The sequence below is a fragment of the Diplodia seriata genome, assembly GCF_021436955.1.
Source record: "Diplodia seriata strain FDS-637 chromosome Unknown scaffold_3, whole genome shotgun sequence".
NCBI classification, from domain to species: domain Eukaryota; kingdom Fungi; phylum Ascomycota; class Dothideomycetes; order Botryosphaeriales; family Botryosphaeriaceae; genus Diplodia; species Diplodia seriata.
The window spans coordinates 1,607,830-1,625,946 of NW_027117310.1; the positions used below are offsets into that span (position 1 = coordinate 1,607,830).

The following is an 18,117-nucleotide window of genomic DNA, read 5'->3' on the forward strand; positions in this document are numbered from 1 at the left end:
GCCAGCCCGCCCGCGTGCGGGTTGGTTGTCAAGGTAACACCACGCTCCTGCCATAATCGAGCGGTACCCACCAAAAGACTTCCCCATGCGGCCGCGATGCGGGCGCTACTCGTGGTTCGAAGTTCGAAACCCCGATGCTCCAGCCCGTTCAACGGCCACCCGACCGTGCTTGTCCTCCAAATCCTCGCTATATCGGGCCAAAAATGAAGCCCAAGAAGGGCAAAAAGGAAAGCTCATTTTACACCGTTTTGATCTAGCCGTAGCGACCCGGTGACCCCCGGTCTTTTCAACCGTTGGACGTATGCATGGAAAACCTTCTCCCAGTATGCAGCTGCCTCTCACCTGCAGTGTGAGTGACAACGCCTGGCGACCACAAATGACCCCCGCAGATGACTCTTAGTGTTTGCGTCCAAACGAGTCTTCAGTTCAGTCCGACCACCGTGGATTTTGATGGTATGGGTTTCGCGGAACCAATATATCTATTACCCCCCCGCGCAACCAGCTTCCGCCCACCCTTTCTACGCACCCCAGAGACTCTCTGTCACTCCAGTCTTGCATTCCTGATGATGCTCATGCCGGTCGCGATCATCCACTGCCGCCCACCCTTCCTGAGCGCCTGCCGCCCCCCATGATGCGCCTCACCCAGCGCCCTCCCCTTCGCCCACTTCTTGATTCCCGTCCTACGCTCCGCGTCACTCAACGCCTTCCACCTTTGCCTCTTCCTGACATTCACCCCGCGCTCCGCGTCACCCACCGCCATCGTTTTGGCGCACTCATTGTCCAAGCTTTGCTCAGTGACACGATGCGCTCCACCCACTCCTGCACCAACGGCATCGTCCGCCACCGCAGCCACCGCCATTGCCTATGAAACGGTCGCAGCTCCCCGACCGTCATGTCAACCACCGCCGCAACGGCCATTGCCTATGGAACACTCGTAACTCTCCGACCGTCGTGTCCACCACCACCGCAACGGCCATTGCCCATGAAACAGCCGCAGCTCCCCGACCGTCATACCCACCTGCCCTTACCTGCGGATGATCAGCACGTCCAGCAGACTTTCCACCAGCTCTACGACGCTGGCTACTTCTTCTACTCAGCCTTGATTTTCATACACAGCGTCCAAATTCTGAGCAAACACGCCTCCCCATCTGCTTCACCTCCGTATGGGATTCCGAACAATCGTGTCCTCCTATATGCTTCACCCCCGTGCGAATTCAACAGCGAGCTCACAGCAAAAACCTTCGCCTCTCCATTTCTCCCTGCCGCCGCCGTTGCTACCGCCATTGCATCAACCTTTGCTGATGTTTCTACGTCCCGTTGCTATTACATCTACACTTCGCCTCCGCCGACCATAAGATGGCGAGCGATGTTGGTAAGACAAACTACCATGCCACGTCTGCACGTAGCTGACTGTCGACGCATGCTTAGACTTATCCAGACACCGCCATCCTTTACTCGTCCCTCCCGCCGCTATTGCTCAACCAGCCCTTGGCTACTCTCTTCGCCTCACTGAAGGCGTTCGCATGGATGACATCGGTTCTATCAATCGGCCAACCCATGCGACAGATCATAAAGATATCAAGAATATCGCGCTTTCCCTTCAACCGTCTTCTGCTGGATACGCGCCATGAAGCACCTCCATATGGGTGCGACGGCGCGCGGTGAATCTCTCATCATACTCGAGTCCGTAGTGTAGCGCTTCATTTGCCGCTTTCGAACGTGAAGAAGTGCTCGCCACTCTGTTGCGCGTCGGAGCTGCAAAGGCAGACGGTGAACTTGATGCTGCGGCAGTGGGCTTTGAATGTTAAGGCTTGGAGGCTTCGGTACACTTATTTTCTACGAGAACGGTGTGGTGCTCTACCTGTCAGCATCACGCTGGCTGATATGGCTGGAACCTGGCGTCATGGCACCGGTTGGGGGCCATTACCTGCACGTACGTATGTATAAGTGCATGGCCCAATACAAGACAACCTGAAACCCTGCACTCCCTCAAATGATCAGCCTTGCATACACAGTGCAACCTTCTGTGCGCAGATTGATTATATGGCGCAAACACGGCTCAAGATGGACTCTCTTCAGAGAAAGGATTCAAATGAGAGGCATTTTCCTTTCCTCATCGCAAACCCCATCTGTTTGCACTTCAAAACCGTGATTCTCGTACGAATTTCCAGAGTCTATGCTCTTTTTGCGGTGATGAAACCATTAATACACCACCAAATCATCGCTGCGGGGAGTTGCTATGGTCGTTTTACCGCGAAAAAAAGAATTGCGGCCCAACAATATAGTAAAATCCTTAATCTAAGGTCACAGAAAGCTCCGCTGGGCACTAAAGGACATTGGCACCAGAGAGGAACGCTGGGTAGCTCGGTAGATTGATCCAAACATATGGTGAATTCGCAGATTTGGGCATGAGAATCGCTTCAGATGCTTGGTGTTGATCACATACATGGGTGGGCGACAGAGACGAGTCCGTTTCTTCATAAGCAATTACTACTAATCTACGAAAGGCTCTCCCAACACGGAAATCCAGCATTTCAAGGCAACGATATTGATTCAAATTCAGTATGACGAATGGCAGAGTATGAAGAAGTGTTCCCTTAGGTCTTCTTCGACATGCTGCTTCTGCGCGAGGCCTCCTTCACCACCGCAGGCTCCTCCACAGACTTCTTCGCCTTCTTCTTTACAGGCGACTCTTGTTCGATCTCATCCTGTTCATCCTGCTCTCCTTCAACAACGTTCTTGCGTTTCTTTTGTATCTGCTGCTGCTGCTGCTGATCAGCGAAAGGCTTCAAATGAGAAAGGCACGACCGGAAACTATCTTCGCGCGGCGGAGCTCATGACCCATCAAACGAGCAGTGAGGTTGGGTGGGAGGAGGAGGAGGAGGAGGAGAGAAATCATAGTGCGGGCCGAGGTGCGAAAGCGAGCGCCCTCTTTCCGGCCCCAAATTATTTCAAAGCGAAAGCAGCGAGAGCAATCATTACAAAGCTCGTCTACCTGCCATTCGCTCCAACCGCCCGCCCCAGCCGTATGAGCGTCCGCACTCCCCTCCCGACTTCTTGGCGCCATGGCCTTGGCTGACCGGGGCGGGCGGAAACGCTTTCGAGTACATGATGACGGAGCGTTCCTTTGGGGCCGCTGACCCGCGCATGATTACCGTTCGTCATTCTCAGCCGTCCGAGTTGTTTCTTTCCGTTTAGCTTGGTGGTTTGTGATGCTTGAAAGCGCGCAGTACCAGTCGTCAAGAGAGTAGTGCAGCAGCGCAACTTCTTCGCCGGAGCAACAAATCATCATGACTTCCTCTTTCATCACACCCCGCAAACTGGCATTATTTCTCGCTTCGCTTGCAACACCATAGTTCTCATCGTCATCGCACGCGGCCGCCACGCCGTGGCCAATCAATTTAAGCTCCAACGAGACAGTCGACCCCGACGGGCCGTGGAACGTCATCAGTAAGTATGTGACACTCGAGACTCCCAATGCTCACCCTCTGACAAAGGATACTAACGAGAACTCCAGCGTTCAACATCGACTACCCCTCCCATACCCGTTCTCCCCGATTAACACAATGGATAGACTCAATGGCTCCTCCCGTCCCCTCTCTCCTCAAACTCCCATCATCGTCAACGCCAGTGTGCAAATCCCAACAATCCGACTTCCAGACGTCCCCCTCCGCCGCTGTAGGCATGTGGAGCGGCAGCGGTGCGCACAAGCGCTCCGCAAGGCCTCCAAAAGCGCGCCCTTCTCCCCCCTCCACGTGGACCGACGAGGCGGGGGACGTACACGGCCTCCGTCGTGGGGCCTCGAGGGCGTGCTCTGCTACATCTCGGACCGCTTCACGTTGGCACGGGGCGGCGGGGAATTCGAGTACTTGGACTAGATCGGCACCGCCGTCGCAGATAACGTGTCGATGGCATATCCGGGCAGGAAGTTGTACATGATGGACATCAGCTACCTGTCGCCGTACGGCGGCGGCCGAAGCGGAGGAGGTGCGGGGTAGATGTGGCGGTGGGACTGGGGCCGTATGGGCGGTGGCGGCGGCGGTAGATGGTGGGAGAAAGCTAGCGGGGAGGGAGGTTGTGGAGATGGACGGCAGCGATCCGCGGAAGGAGGCGAGGGAGCTGGAGAGCTATCGCGGCGTGAGCGAGCTGGACACGGGGCCACACGTCGCGGAGAAGCCGGCGTAGTAGGTAATGTTTGAAAAGAGTCGAAGCAACCAGCTATCAGAAGGACACCGGGCCGCGGAATCGGCACTGATTGATGTTGTATCCGGCTCGCATGCTTTTGAGGAATTTGCCTATGGTAACGCCGACGCCGGGGATGTTGAAGATGCCGGTGAGCAGTTTGCGGTCTTCTTCTTCCTGCTTCCCTGCCTTGAGCAGGACCGTCAGAGCCATGCCTATGGGAAACGACGCCGCATGTGTGCCGAAGATGCCCGCGTCGGGCCCGAAGAAGTAAGAGGCAGAACGAGCGATCTTCCGAGCATAGATTCGCGGGTCTGTCCGGGGCGGGAGGGTCTCCGGCTGGAATGATGACATGTTTGCGGATTGGAGGACGCTGAACAGCATGATGCAGGCTGCCCAGTACAAGTTCACCAGCTGCGCGGCCGCAAAGTTACCCAGCCGTTTCACATAAATGAGCTCGTTCAAATCCAAGTTCACAACAAGCCTCATGTTCTCGACCCATTCGGAGAGACGTCTGTCCGCATCCCAGCACTCTTGGATAAGCCGAGCGCGGAGAGCTTCTTTGGTGTCTTCGTCGTGGTCGCCTTCGACAAAGTTGTCGAGGCTTTCCATGAGGGTTGGAAGATCTATCATGATGTCGAGGAGGGCGTCCTTTGGGGTTTTGGGGATGGCCTGCCAGGGCACTTCCTTCCATTCGGGCTCACTGAATATAGACTTCTTTCTGGCTCTTGCGGCTTGGATCATCTGTAGACAGTTAGTTGGATTCTGGCGAGGATTCTTAATAGCGCTACTCACCGTGTTAAAGCGGCCGTCTACGAAAAGAGCATGGGCGTTGCCGTGAATGTGCGCATGCGGACCTCTTGCTTGGAAAAGGACCAGCTCACCCTTGACGTGGCTGCTCCAGCTGCGGGCTTGTGCAAAAGCATCTTTATCGTCTGCGCCGAAGAGGATCTGCCGAGCTTTAATCAGACTATGGACCGTCGAAGTCAAGAAGGAAGGACATACCTCAAACAGGCCCAGAAGTTTGGACGCGGCGATCAGCTCGTCCGTTTGCGCTCTTTCAGTGGTTTGCAGAGCGTAAGCCATCTCTCTCAAGGCCCTGCCATGGGAGTCGTAGCCTTGGCTCACCATCCAGAAATCGCCGCGTTGGCGACCGATAGTTGCCAAACTTATGGCAAGCAGGGCATACTTCAGAGTTGTTTCACGATGGTAAATGGAGTCAAGGATGCCCAGCCAGGAGCCGGTGGTAAGCTGGATATTTTTAGGAGTGAATGACATTGATTTTGGCAGATAGGCCTCCCAAAACAGGCCGAGCGACTTCAGCTCGAAGGCGGTGCGGGTGAGTGCATCGGGCAGGAGGATGTCGAAGGGCACAACGGGGGGAGCGGCGGAGGAACGACGAGCCGGAGGAGCGGCGACAGTCAGAGCAGATGACGGAGGGGTCGTATGGTTGATGAAGATGCGCTGCCTGTCGTAGCCGCCGCACTCCAAGCCGGACCGCAGGCACTGGCCGCATCCCGGGCGCTGGAGATCACACTGCCGGATCGCGTTAGCTTTGCGCAGGGTGGGGACGGACAGGTACAACTGACTCCCTTCTTCCGCTTCCTACACGTTGCACAGCCCTTGGACCTTCCGGGGACACCGACCATGATGAGTCGCGCGCAGTTTGAGTCTTGTTCGGGAAAGGACGATGGGAGGAGGGTGGTGGTTTCCGTGTTTCCCCAGCCACCCCGCTTTGTGGCTGATCCGCTGATCCTTCGCCGCGATCCGACTCGCGCCTACTTTCTACTCTCACTGCGCTGGCGGGCTCGAGAAACTGCTTACTCTTCGTGTGGGGAGCACAAAACGCACGATATGTATCGACAATGAGCGGTCGGCAGAAGAGGCTTGGAGCTGCGCCTCCGGAAATCGATGACGACATACGGGCTGTGGAGCTGGCGGCCTGAGACGGCTCCCGCCCGCCTGTCGAGCTAGGCGCAATCGAGAAGCATTCTGCGCCGCCAAGGCTTCCCCAGCCTGTGTTGTATCTTCAACCACATCCTATTCTCTTGGCCTTACGCTTGCGCCTCAAGCGGTGCCTCACGGAACGCTGAATCTCTCCGATGTATTAGGAATGCAATCCGATCTCCGAATATGCTTTTTCCGATTCATAAGCAATGCACGCTACACCATGGCAGTGTCTATAAAGCTCCTTGATGCACTTCTATTCCTATCATACAACACTATACTTTCATCTCATCTGCTTGTACTTGAGCGAGCTCTGAACCCTTTCAGCATTTCTCCATCTCCTCCACCTTGACCTTCCACGACCATGGTTCAACCTACCCGGCCCCCGATCAACCGCTTCAATGCCTTCGCGCGGCGCATATACAATCCTCTGGGCTTCAGCAAAGCCTACAACTTTATCCTCTTCTTCATCTTCAACGGTATACATTTCCCTCTCTTCATCTTCCTCTCGACCGCAACTGACCTTCCATCCCACAGGTGCCCTCCTCGGCTTCACCCTAGCGCGGCTCCAATACCTCGACTTCAACGGCATCTTCTGCAGCCCGACCGCCTCGGGCGGCAACGGCGCCGCGCCAGGCGAATGCTACTACTACCTGCGCGACCACTACAAGGTCGGCATCATCATGCACCTCGCCGGCATCCTGCCCGCCGCCTTCCTCGCCACGCTGCAGTTCGTGCCCGCAATTAGGCACGCTGTCATCCTCTTCCACCGCATCAACGGCTACGTCGTCATCCTGCTCGTGCTCATCGCCAACGCTGGCGCGCTGATGATCGGCCGCCACGCCTTCGGCGGCGGCCTGGACACGCAGGCCGTGGTGGGCTTGCTGGCCATCATCACGACGGGCTCGCTGGTGCTGGCGCTGGTCAACATCAAACGGCTGCAGATCGAGCAGCACCGCGCGTGGATGCTGCGGACGTGGTTTTATGTGCGTGTTCTCTCTCTCTCATCCACCTCCCTTTCTCCCCTTCCTTCCTCCCTGCCTTTCCTTTCCACTGACGTACGTCCGACAACAGCTCGGCTCCATCATCACGACCCGCATCATCCAAATCACCACCGCCACCGTCGTCTCCGCCAGCCGCAACTACTTCGTCGCCCGCCCCTGCGCCCAGCTGCTCTTCACACTCGCCGGCTCCGAGCGGCGCCTGCTCGCCGCCTTCCCCGAGTGCGCCGCCTACGTCTCGGGCGGCGATGCGGGGAAACACGCGCTCGTGCGCGCCGACATGGGCGCGGGCGGCCCCGCCGGCCCCGCGGGCGTCGGCGCGGCCCTGGGTGTCGGCTTCGGCATGGCGCTGTGGTTGGCGCTGGTGTTGCATGCGGTGGGCGTGGAGGTTTATGTGAGTTCTTTTCTTGACACTTTCTCTCTCTCTCTCTCTCTCCTACCATCATCCGAGAAGGGACTTGTGCTGACGTTTGTCCCTTTCCTTCGAGCAGCTCAAACTCACACCCCGCGAGCACGAGCGCCTGCGGAACGTGTCGTATCAGAGGCAGCTAGAGGCCGGCATGAAGAACCCGGGCAGCGCGGGGCTGACGGCGGAGAGGCTGGGCGACGCGGAGCCGTGGGTGCCCAAGTGCGTGGCGGAGAAGCAGGAGGAGAAGGAGCGGCAACTCAGCAGCGGGACGGTCGGCGTTGAGCAGGACGAGGAGGTTGTCAAGGTGGAGGATGATGCGCGTTCGTGAGAATTGAGAGCACATGCGTGATGAATCGAACTGGGAATGATTTAATGATTTTGGTATAGCTGAGACGTGATTCGAGCGAGAATAAATAGAATGATAGAATGAATCGTTTTCTCTTCGGCTAAAGCAAGCCTTGTTGCATGGATAGATGTGATGTGTGGATGGTAGACGCATTTGCTTCCAGTCGTTGCTCGGTGTTGCCCTGGGACTCTCTCTCTCTCTCTCTCTCTCTCTCTCTCTCTCTCTCTCTCTCTCTCCCCTCCCCCCCCCCCCCCCCCCCCCCCCCCCCCCCCCCCCCCCCAGGGAAGGGTATTAAAGTAACTGCCGGTGTAGGTGTAGGTCGATGTTTCCCCCCTGCTTCCTTCTTCCCCCCCTCACTCCTATGACTCCAACAATGACCAAATGCAAGCCTTCAAACTTGGCTCACTGGCGCTCTCTTCTTGCCACTCAGAACCGATTTGAAGCCTTGATAGATGCCGATGATGAGGGCCATTCCAACGACGAAGATAAGGAACATGATGATGATCTGGGCAAAGGTTTCCATCGTGACGAGCGTGCGATCTGTACGCAGGCCATCGTTAGCGGAGACCGGCTAGGCGGAGAAGTGATGGGTACATACCGAAGATCGATATGAGAATGATATGCAAATTGTAAAGCGGCTTCGGGCGGAGTGTAAGCTCTCAGCGAGAGTATGTCTCCTTTTTCTGCGTGATACTCTGGATGACGTAGGAACGAAGGTCGAGAAGTTGAAGCGGACAAACGAAAGGAACGTGAGAAGCCGAGCGGCTTGGGTATTATAAGGTGTATGGTGAGGTAGAAAGCGAATGATGAGCAAAGAATGATGGTGCCAAAAGCAGAGTACAGCGCATCGTTTATGTAGGGCTCCGCCAACAACTTTCGATATGATGTTTCAACCAGGGACAACAGTGGATACTGTGGCGGCAGATACGGAATCCCACTGGTGTGTGTGCGCGCGCGTATGTGCCGGATGCAGGAATGCGAATGCGTGAAGCGCAAAAGGTGTGGGGGCGCAGACCGTAGGCGACTGCAAAGCGTAAGGCGTAGGGCGCAAAGCGCAAAGCGCAAAGCGCACGGCGTACGGCGCACGGCGGGACTCCCGTTGCGCCACGACAGAGCACCGGAGGCGTCGACAACCCCACCTGGAAGGACTACTTTTGGTGTAGCGTCCTCGATTTCGAGCCCTCTGGAGATTAGACTTAGGGCTGCGAAGCCACCGCCACAGTTATTTTTAAACCGTCGCCGTTGCTGCCAATCCTCCTCATACACTTCCTTCAAGATCTTCCAATACCCTTCTCTAAGCGACGCATGGAGTCTTGTCCTACTAGTCTCGAATGGGTGTAAAGGTGATTTTGACCAGCGCAGCAGCATCGCAGTTGGTCGGCCCCTATAAGCCCTACCTCGTCTTCGGAGATCTCGAAACATGAATCCTTCGCGAATCTGTGGAAATGTCCGTTCAGGGCGGGAGCCATCCGGTCTGCTCCATCGGCCACCGGATGCAAGGCCTCCTCCCCACCGACAACGCGTCCCAGATGCCGGTCATGAGGTGATTGACCCAGCCGTCCATCACCCACCACGCCGAAAGCTCGTTCAGTAGCGCGACAAAGTAAGCGAAGATGACTAGCGCCATCGGCTCTCGCTCCTGGATGCAGGGGATGAAGTCCTGCGGGATGTTTAGCGCCCAGACGAAGATGTTGAAATCGCCATGGTGTTTTCCGTCAAGCATGATTGAGAAACAGCGCGAGAGACCGTCGACGGCTGCTTTGTACAGAGAATGCTTGACGTCCTCCGTGCCGAGGGTGCTGTCGCAGAGCCTTCGCAGTTCAGCAATGGGCTCCGGGTCGGTGGACTCGGTCGGGGCGAAGAACGGGCGGGTTGTCTGAGAGCCGCATTCGATCAGCTCCGCGAGAGGCCCTCGTCGCATTGCGTCAATGCCAAGGATCATAAAGGAGTGGTATCCTTTGTAGTATATGAGCCACTCTGGCGGCTCGTGCCCTTGCTCGCTGAAGGCGAGATAGTCACCGGGCGTCGGTCCTGTCGCCAGCTTGTATATGCACGAGAGTATGGAAAAGACGAAGAAGGCATGGTAGCCCTCGTCGTTGACCTGTGCAACCTGTGAGGTAGCCATGGAGAAGCCTTGGTTCCAATGGCGCTCGGACTCCAGCCTGTAGAACTGCTCGCGGCCGCGCTTGAAGCGAGCGAGATGTATGGCGGATAGAGCAAGAACGGAGTGGAGGACAAACGGGTAGGAGAAGCCGATTTCGGGGAGGGTGACGCGGAAAAAGGGAAGTACCGTGTCTATTCTTGAGACGAAGTTCGCCATGGAAGGCCCCGTTGAGTTTTGCCAAGCATGTAAGAGCTCCAGATCGGTAAGATTCAGTGTGGATTGGCTGGAGGGGACGCTAGGCGATTGGCTCTGGTGAGCGGTAGTATTTGTTTCTGCGCCTGGTGCCTCAGACCGGGCCGGCCCGGCCAAAGTAGATGGCGACGGGGATGGCAACTGTTGACCTTCGGCTTCTCCCACTTGGATGTTTCCCTCGGCCGGCGACTGGCCAGTAGTTTCATGCCTATACTGACAGGAGATGCTTCGCCTGACGCAGTTAGCGCACGCGGGCTTTCCTTCGTCACACTTGGAAAGAGTCAGTCAATTCACACTCCATCTCCGCGTGTGGTGTGATCGAAAGCGGGGCGTATACCACATGGACTCGAATAGGGGGGACTGATCAAAGCTCGTGCAAACAATTAGGGGAAGCGATCAGAGCTTGTAGCTACCTTTATCTTTCGCCGCCTGCAAAAAGCACATCCCTTGTGCGACTTCCGATGCGTTCTACGTAAAGCCTTGCCATTATTCAGACCGCCGATAGGCATATCGTCGTTCTCCTATGTTTTTTTTGTGCCGAGTTTGAACGCGTCGTCAATTGCTGGTGCTGTCAAGAGGAGGCCCCGCTGCGGACGCGAAGGAAGAGGTGGCGGCGCGACGACGCGTCCCTCGGCGCTATAAATAGCTCAAGTAAAGCGATTGCGAATCACGTGAGATATACTGTCCTCATACTTCTTGCAACTGCAACAAGTGACATGTAGAGATACCAGGTCTAAACAAAAAGCTTTGGTATTCAGCACACTCCAGAAAAAAACGATGGATGATTTGCGCGGCAAAAACAAAAAATTGTAGGTACCCGGCGATAGCCTGACCTTGGTCGAACCCCAATCATCGCCAGCCTGTGACTTTCTTGTTACCACTTTGTTTCTTTCTCTTCCTGTGTTTACATCAATTTGCCCAGCGAAATATGGAAAGGGGCTATGAGAAATGTCCTGATATATACTTGCGAACAGCCTTTTCCATGGCAGCGTATGAAATGTACTCAAAAATCGTATGCGAATCCTTGCCGTGGCTTGACCTGCCAGTCAAATTGAATAGCAGGCAGCTCGATTGCTTGGTCCACACTGAGGAGATCAGGACAGCGATACAGGTCCGGTTGTATGAGTCCACTGCTCTCTCCGAAACCCCTTGTCCACATACCCGCTCCCGTCAGCCAGTCCAGAGGTTCCGAAGCACTAGGTTGATATGCCGGAACCCCCCAGGGAAATATGTTGGTATTCGAGGCACTGCAGACAGGCCAGCTGTTGGTTTGGTTCATGCCATTTTCCATTATTCCAAAGTTTTGGGAAGGTTGAGTAATGTGTCCGCTTGTGTTCATGGATTGTACCAGCCAAGGGCTCATATCAGGGGTGTGGTAGACCTCATTTGGCTGTAGGAGGTCGTGCTGGTCAAGGTTCGAAGTGGTTGAAAAGGGAGATGATGTGCTCAATGCACCAGGCATATCAGGAAAGCCCAGATCATCATTCGATTCGAGATCGGTCACTTGTGATGATTTTTCGAGCTTTTTCCTGTAGCGTACGATGGTAACATATCTGCTGAAGTCAGGAGGTACATCTACCAGATGGAGTGATGGCATACCTGTTTTTGATATCCGTCGTCGATCTGGTGGGCAAGAAACGTTCGGATATCGTCCTCCAGGCCTTGCCGTATTGCGCCACCCCAAGGACCAAGGCATCATCCTCTTCCGGTCGCCAAACGCTCCTGTCGATGGAGGGATCGATTGCGTAGCGCCACCTCTTCGCACATTGGTCTGCGTTGCGGGTCTTGACTATGCGTGACACCTCGATCCACCGTGGGGGGTGTCAGACACTGTGATCAACCCCTTGTGGGCGAGAACATACCTGAGTCCATGTATCCTCACTGCCTCTTTTAGGATTTCATCTTCGGCAAAGCACCATGGCCCTTTGGCGAGACATGCGCGGATCTTGTTCCACCGCTTCCGACAGTCTTTATTCGTGCGGCCCGGTAGTTTTTTGGCGATTGTCTTCCAGTCAGATGGACCTCCTTGGTTCTCTGTATGCACGGTTGGTAAGGGCTCTGAGGCGGTGGGCGATGTGGCAACTCACTTTGTAAGTCAGATTCCCTCTGCAGTACTCGGTCTTCTTCCTCGGTCCACTTCCGGCGAAGTCTGGGGAGCTGTGTATAAGGATGCTGTGCTGAAATCATGTTCAGGGTAAAATGTGCTTTGCCAGAAACGAGGCCGCCGTAGCATCCATATACTCAAGTTTCCCATTGCGTTACACCTTTGAAGCTAATGCATGGCATACCGTCTCGGTGTGGGGTCATGGGTCAGACACCAATCGCGGAACGGTTTGCGACGAGACGTTGACTGCGGCTCTTAGCGCAACCATACAACGCCTCCGTGGCAATCACAGGCGGTTGTTTACGAGCTGGTCAGACAGTGTGGAGCATGAACGCCCCCTTCCTATGGTAGACTGGCGGCCAATCAGACCTGCTGGATCGGGCTCGGCTTAGCACGCCTTCGGCCTGCCTTGTGACACTGAGGCTTGTAGTAGTCAAGGCAGAGCAGCTGCCTGCTTCGAGCCCAGTTGCCTTACGGTGCTCTCCGGAAGCGGAAACGTGGTGTACGACGCAACCCCACGGTGCAATAAGCCCCACTGCACACCTAATATGCACAATAGATTGAACCTTATCGTGCTGTAATAGATCTCAAGCCATGTACCATCTGGAAGAGGCAGCCCTGTGGCAGTGAGGCTCTGTCCTCGTGATGTTATTTGTTTTTCCGTAGGAACACCAAGCTTTGTGACGATTCGTGATGTCGATCCATCACCGTGACGAAAACCGAGATTCGGTTGGAAAAGAAAGCTGGTATCCAATGTCTCTTTGTTCTTTATGCACGCGCCAAATAAACCCTGCTGGGGAGCGAGAACGCACTGCCCTTATCGTTTCTCTGACGTAAGACGAGAACTCGGACTCGACATCCAGCAAGCATTCCTTCTGCCGTCAGGCTTCCCGGGCCCTAATCGCGATTCAACAGTTACAAAATATGCATTGCATGCTCTCTTATATGGACACTCGTGATCGTCTCTCGGCAATCTACTGAAAAGGGTCCATCTTGCATGTCTTGCAGCGCCTCAACTTTTCGAGCACTCAAAAAAGAGTACTCGACAGAGAAACTGTCGCACATGGTCTGTTCGGAAACCGCCGTCGAGCTGGCCTGTCGCACAAAGTTGTGGTCGGTTTCGGGAAACGCGACCGCTTCAGGGCTCAGCTCTCCAACGCGAGCTCGCAGGGCTACGGTGAGGCTGAAAGCATGTGCTCCGAGCATCCTGCTCTCCCTCCAGACACAACTACTACCCTTGGTTGGTCGGTGACGCGACCTCCGTCTCACCCAGCCCTACTGGGATTTTGATCCAACTTACGCTGGTCAACGGGCGAGAGTAGTCGGATCACGCCATTCACAAATGGAGGATGTAGCACAACTGCCATCGAGGGACACAGTGCTGGGTGAAAGCGTGCACACTCCGTGATCAGTCCACCTCCGAGCAAGGATATCAACCAACTGGACCCTGAAAAGGGCCAGGTCCAGATCTTGCGTGAGATCTCAGCAGAGATTCCTGGTGCGGTCGATCGGGCATTGAACCTATTCTTAGTGTTGCGGTGGCATTGGAGAGTGCGGGGCTGAAGATGCCGATTTTGCAGAATGATTCATCCCGATTGTAGGGCACAGTGACTCGCTTTCGCCTCGTGCTGCGGTATGAAAGCGGAGTCACTACACTGATGTCATTCACGACTATATAGTTCCCTTGGAGACCGACTTCCGCTAATTGAAACTACTCTCTTCTCGACGCACTTGCACCGGACCTCAACATAACACATACAGCAACAAATGGCCGTCGCTCAAGCAATCCAAGCCCGCTATACCTCTAGTAGCATACGGAAGTGGCTCTGCCTACCCATGCACTGGCAGATCACGATGTTGGATCATTCCAGGCCCCCCGTGGGATTGGTCTCGGTCTCTTGATTTAAAGTGGCCTTCGACTGCGCCCGACTCTTGGAAATGGTATAGGCCTCATGCAAGTGTCTTACATTGCCCATGCAAAGCATATGTTGATATCAGTTGCATAACTGAGGCTAAAATTGTGAATAGAGGTTTTGGATTATCTTACAACTACGTCTGCCGTACGTATGTACTGCAAGGCATCGTAGCCGAAGGCTGGGGCGAAGAATAGTAGGGTCCCGGAATAGGAGACGGCTGTGCTCCCCTCGACGATGTGATAGGTCGAATCCACTAGCAACCATTGCTCTTCACGGTCAAAAGACCTGTAAGACATGTAAGAACAGACGCAAGCCAAGCTTCGGCCGAGTGTCCTCCTATAGTCCCTTTCTGCGGCCGAAAGCAAATGTAAAATTGCTCTCCCATGCCATGATGCCACTCAAGTTCCTCACATCACTGGAAAATGCTCAACACCCCTTTTGATGGATCTGCCATCTTCGATCTTCCCACTAATCTGCAGCTATAAGACCAACAACTGCAGCTCAGTCACTTCGACACGGGGCTCCGCGCACGAGCTCGGCCATCGAAACAGGGAGAACAATACAATGTGACAGCAGCGGCCGCGTCCCAGAAAAGAAAAAGAGCAACATTCACATTCGTGAGTGGCGTCGCGACGGACGTCTTAAAGGAAAAATCTCATCTTGCTGCCACATCACACGCATGACGGCGAACTGGCGACTCGGATCGCTCGCCGTCACATGAGGCGCCGCCCCTCTGGCGGTCGGGACGCGTTGGCCCATGATATTCCTGGATGGCACGGATGTCCACGGGCTGGGCTGCACGTCTTTCACAATCCCACGCCTCAACGGTCGGCTTGCATGCAGGGGATTCTGCGAACCCAACTGCTGGGGCCTCTGTACCGTCGCGGTGATGTGCATTCGCTCGCTCGACAATTCCATTGCGTGGGGTCCAGAAAGAGAGGGGGCAGAGAGAAGGGGAAACTGCCACGCTGTAGCGGACATGTTATGCATTGCCCCATCGTTCCTTCAGCGTCCAGAGTTGGACATGGTACTAGCTGTCCGCGCGATTCCTACGGACATCAGCGAGCAAGGCAAGTACCACTTTTGCCGGACGTGCGGAATTCCTTCGAAAGATGGGGTGCGGTGAGGGGGAAGTAGTAGTCAGGAGATCGTCGCCCAACACGGGCCGTTTGCAGCGAGGCGGAAGGCAGGATGCATATAACAGCACAGTCGCTATAGAGCTACCCGCCCCTGCCTTATTAAACTACGTACGGGGCGCGCCAATCAGAAAATCTCCCGACGGATCATGGACGGGCAAATTGCTGGGGATCCACAGCTTCATGTTTTTGTTTTTCGACAGCGACGGGCCCAGAAGTCATGTAACGTTCGACGGCAGGATGCATGCAAGTGTATCGGGCCGCCGCAGTGGGCGATTGTCGGAGACGTGACGAGCATCTAGACCGGCGGTCCAGCGGGATCTCGGGGCGATGATTGGCGATCTCAAGAAACATCCATCTCTGCGAGGTGATTTACGCGGCCTCACAACCGATCGCCATCGCCGTCGACGCCGCCGCGCTGCGTACGCATCCCTCTGCTTGCGGCAGGCGGACGGAGCGGATTCGGCGGCGCGCGTCGCGCGATTCAGCTGCTTCCTTGGCAGGCGCTCGAACCGGAATCCCCTATACGCGTGCATACGAGTCGTTGGTGCAACGCCGGGCGAGCAGTGGGGCTGTTCTCTTACTCATCCGCGGCTGCGGTTGGACCCGCCGGGCCCTCGACGATCTTCTCCCTGGTGCGCAGGAACGACCGACGGCGAACGGCTCGTGCACGGATGTCGTTGCCGCTGCACCTGCCATTTGCCCCCACTGTGCCGTCCGCCTCTCCCGCCTTCCCCCTCCCCAGCACAGACGACCTCAGCCATGATCGCGCCGACTCGTGCGCCCGCCGGCGACGCCGCTCCCGCAACGTGCGGGAGACTACCCGTTGGAAATGCCGGGCTACAGCCAAGCGAGGTTTCAGGGCCCCAGAGTCCGCCCTTCACGCCATCCTCCAGGAACGCGTCATTACTCGCAGTGCTACCCTCTGCCCGGGAAATGGCCGCACGCTGTAAAGCGCTGTTGGTCCGGCACCAAAATCAAATCTGTCGCAGGGACGCCTGTTATAATGGGACGAGGCAGGGATCGTCAACGGCGCGCCAGTGACTGCCTGCTGCAGAAGAGAGATGGCATTGCGGCTGGGGTATACCCAGCTGCCTAAGTCCCAGCTGCACGGCTACCTCTGCCCCCGTCAGATTAAGTACCTTTTGCTACCCGGAAGGATGCAACTGAAAATATATTCCGACAACCCTTCCGTCGGCGTCTGCAAGGGAACTCTGAACCTTACTCCACTGACGCCATGACGCTTCCCATCCAGCAGAAGGGCCCCCAAGTCCTGGCCGTGCTGTGGATCGAGTCGCTGCTGGCCGCGACCGTCATCTCTCTGCGTTACTGGACGAGAAGCAAAATCGGAGGACAAGTTGGCTGGGATGACTGGCTGCTGGTTCTCACTTGGGTGCGTCTTGGTCTTCTCCCACCATAGCCTTCGCAGCTGACCTTGGACGCAGGTGTTGATGTTTGCTTTCTCCATCATCTGCACCATTTCTGCCCAGCATGGACTCGGAATCCACATGGCCGATATCACGCCCTTGACCGAGTTCTCCATCGGAATGAAGGCCTTCCTCATGGGCCAGTCTGTCATTTCCATCGCCATGGGCACGAGCAAGTGCGCTGTTGCTGTCTTCTTGATTCGTATTCTCAACAAGACCTGGTACGACATTCTCCACCTTCGACCGTTTCCTAGCTAACCCACGCGTCAAGGCACTACGTACTCCTCTGGTTCTGGATAATCACCATGATGGGAGTCAGCATCCTACTCTGCGTATCCGTGTTTGCCCAAGTCACGCCCGTGGAAGCTCTCTGGAACCCGGCCGTGAAAGGAACGTACCACTTGAACCTCACGGTTATTGCAACAGTGGTCTGCGTCTGGTCCGCTGCCATGGACTTCTTCCTCGCAATCTTCCCATGGATGGTCCTTTGGCAACTCAACATGAGGAAGAAGGAGAAAATCACCATCTGCGTATCCTTGTCTCTTGGTGTGATTGCAGGAGTCTGTGGCATCGTCCGTACCACTACGCTGAACGCCCTGTCAAACTCGTCCGACTACCTCTGTATGTCGATCCTCCTTCATGGCTGCCCATAACGAAGACTGACCAAAGCAGACGCCTGTTCTGACAGTGTATGCTGGACCTTTTCCGAGTTGACCTTGACAATCATCTGCGTCACCATGCCCGCGCTCCGTCCTCTCTGGAAACGCGTCACCGGCCAGAGCTCGTCCGGCTACGGCAACTACTACAAGCACTCGCAGTCCAAGGGCGGATTTGCCTCCGCCTCGAGAACGGAGCACGGCGCCATCAACCTCGACTACATGCCCGGTGCGTCGAAGAAGGCTACGGATCCCACCTACACCTCCCAGGTTGGAAAGGCCTCGGTACACACCGATGCCGACAGCGACAGGAGCATCCTGGGCAACGGCAAGGGCAGCCACGAAGGAATCCAGCGAGTTCAGGAAGTCAACGTCACTTACGACGATGTTTCCGATACGAGCGTGAGCAGGGAGTATGTCCAGCACACTGCCTACCAGACGCACGCCAGGTAGTAAAAGGGAGGACCTTTGACAGTCCTGATTGGGACGGGGGGTCTCACACTGGCGGCACTTAATTCACGACTTTTCTTTTGTCCATCGTTTCTTGTTCGAAACTCTTGTATACCCAGATTCCAACCGCACATCCATGGAGCTTCACTCCATCTCAAAATTATCTCTTCCACAAAACTTCGAGTCA

The 18,117-nt window shown here is 55.7% G+C and overlaps 4 protein-coding genes across 4 annotated transcripts; 2 read left to right on the forward strand and 2 right to left on the reverse strand.

Annotated features, from left to right (window-relative positions):
* Positions 1-4,221: 4,221 nt before the first annotated feature.
* On the reverse strand, positions 4,222-5,831 carry SLS55_003207 (uncharacterized protein; the record flags this gene model as incomplete). Its single annotated transcript, XM_066774685.1, has 2 exons — positions 4,222-5,718; positions 5,772-5,831. 2 exons carry the CDS (start codon positions 5,829-5,831, stop codon positions 4,222-4,224), a joined length of 1,557 nt encoding a protein of 518 aa, XP_066634804.1.
* A 662-nt stretch (positions 5,832-6,493) lies between these two features.
* SLS55_003208 (uncharacterized protein) lies at positions 6,494-7,867 on the forward strand (the record flags this gene model as incomplete). The annotated part of the gene is made up of 4 exons (XM_066774686.1): positions 6,494-6,608; positions 6,667-7,115; positions 7,204-7,524; positions 7,622-7,867. The coding sequence occupies 4 exons, from the start codon at positions 6,494-6,496 to the stop codon at positions 7,865-7,867; spliced, it is 1,131 nt and encodes a 376-aa protein (XP_066634805.1).
* A 1,471-nt stretch (positions 7,868-9,338) lies between these two features.
* UPC2_2 (transcription factor) lies at positions 9,339-10,205 on the reverse strand (the record flags this gene model as incomplete). Its single annotated transcript, XM_066774687.1, has 1 exon — positions 9,339-10,205. One exon carries the CDS (start codon positions 10,203-10,205, stop codon positions 9,339-9,341), a length of 867 nt encoding a protein of 288 aa, XP_066634806.1.
* A 6,429-nt stretch (positions 10,206-16,634) lies between these two features.
* Positions 16,635-17,933, forward strand: SLS55_003210 (uncharacterized protein; the record flags this gene model as incomplete). The annotated part of the gene is made up of 4 exons (XM_066774688.1): positions 16,635-16,790; positions 16,843-17,045; positions 17,096-17,445; positions 17,497-17,933. 4 exons carry the CDS (start codon positions 16,635-16,637, stop codon positions 17,931-17,933), a joined length of 1,146 nt encoding a protein of 381 aa, XP_066634807.1.
* Positions 17,934-18,117: the final 184 nt, after the last annotated feature.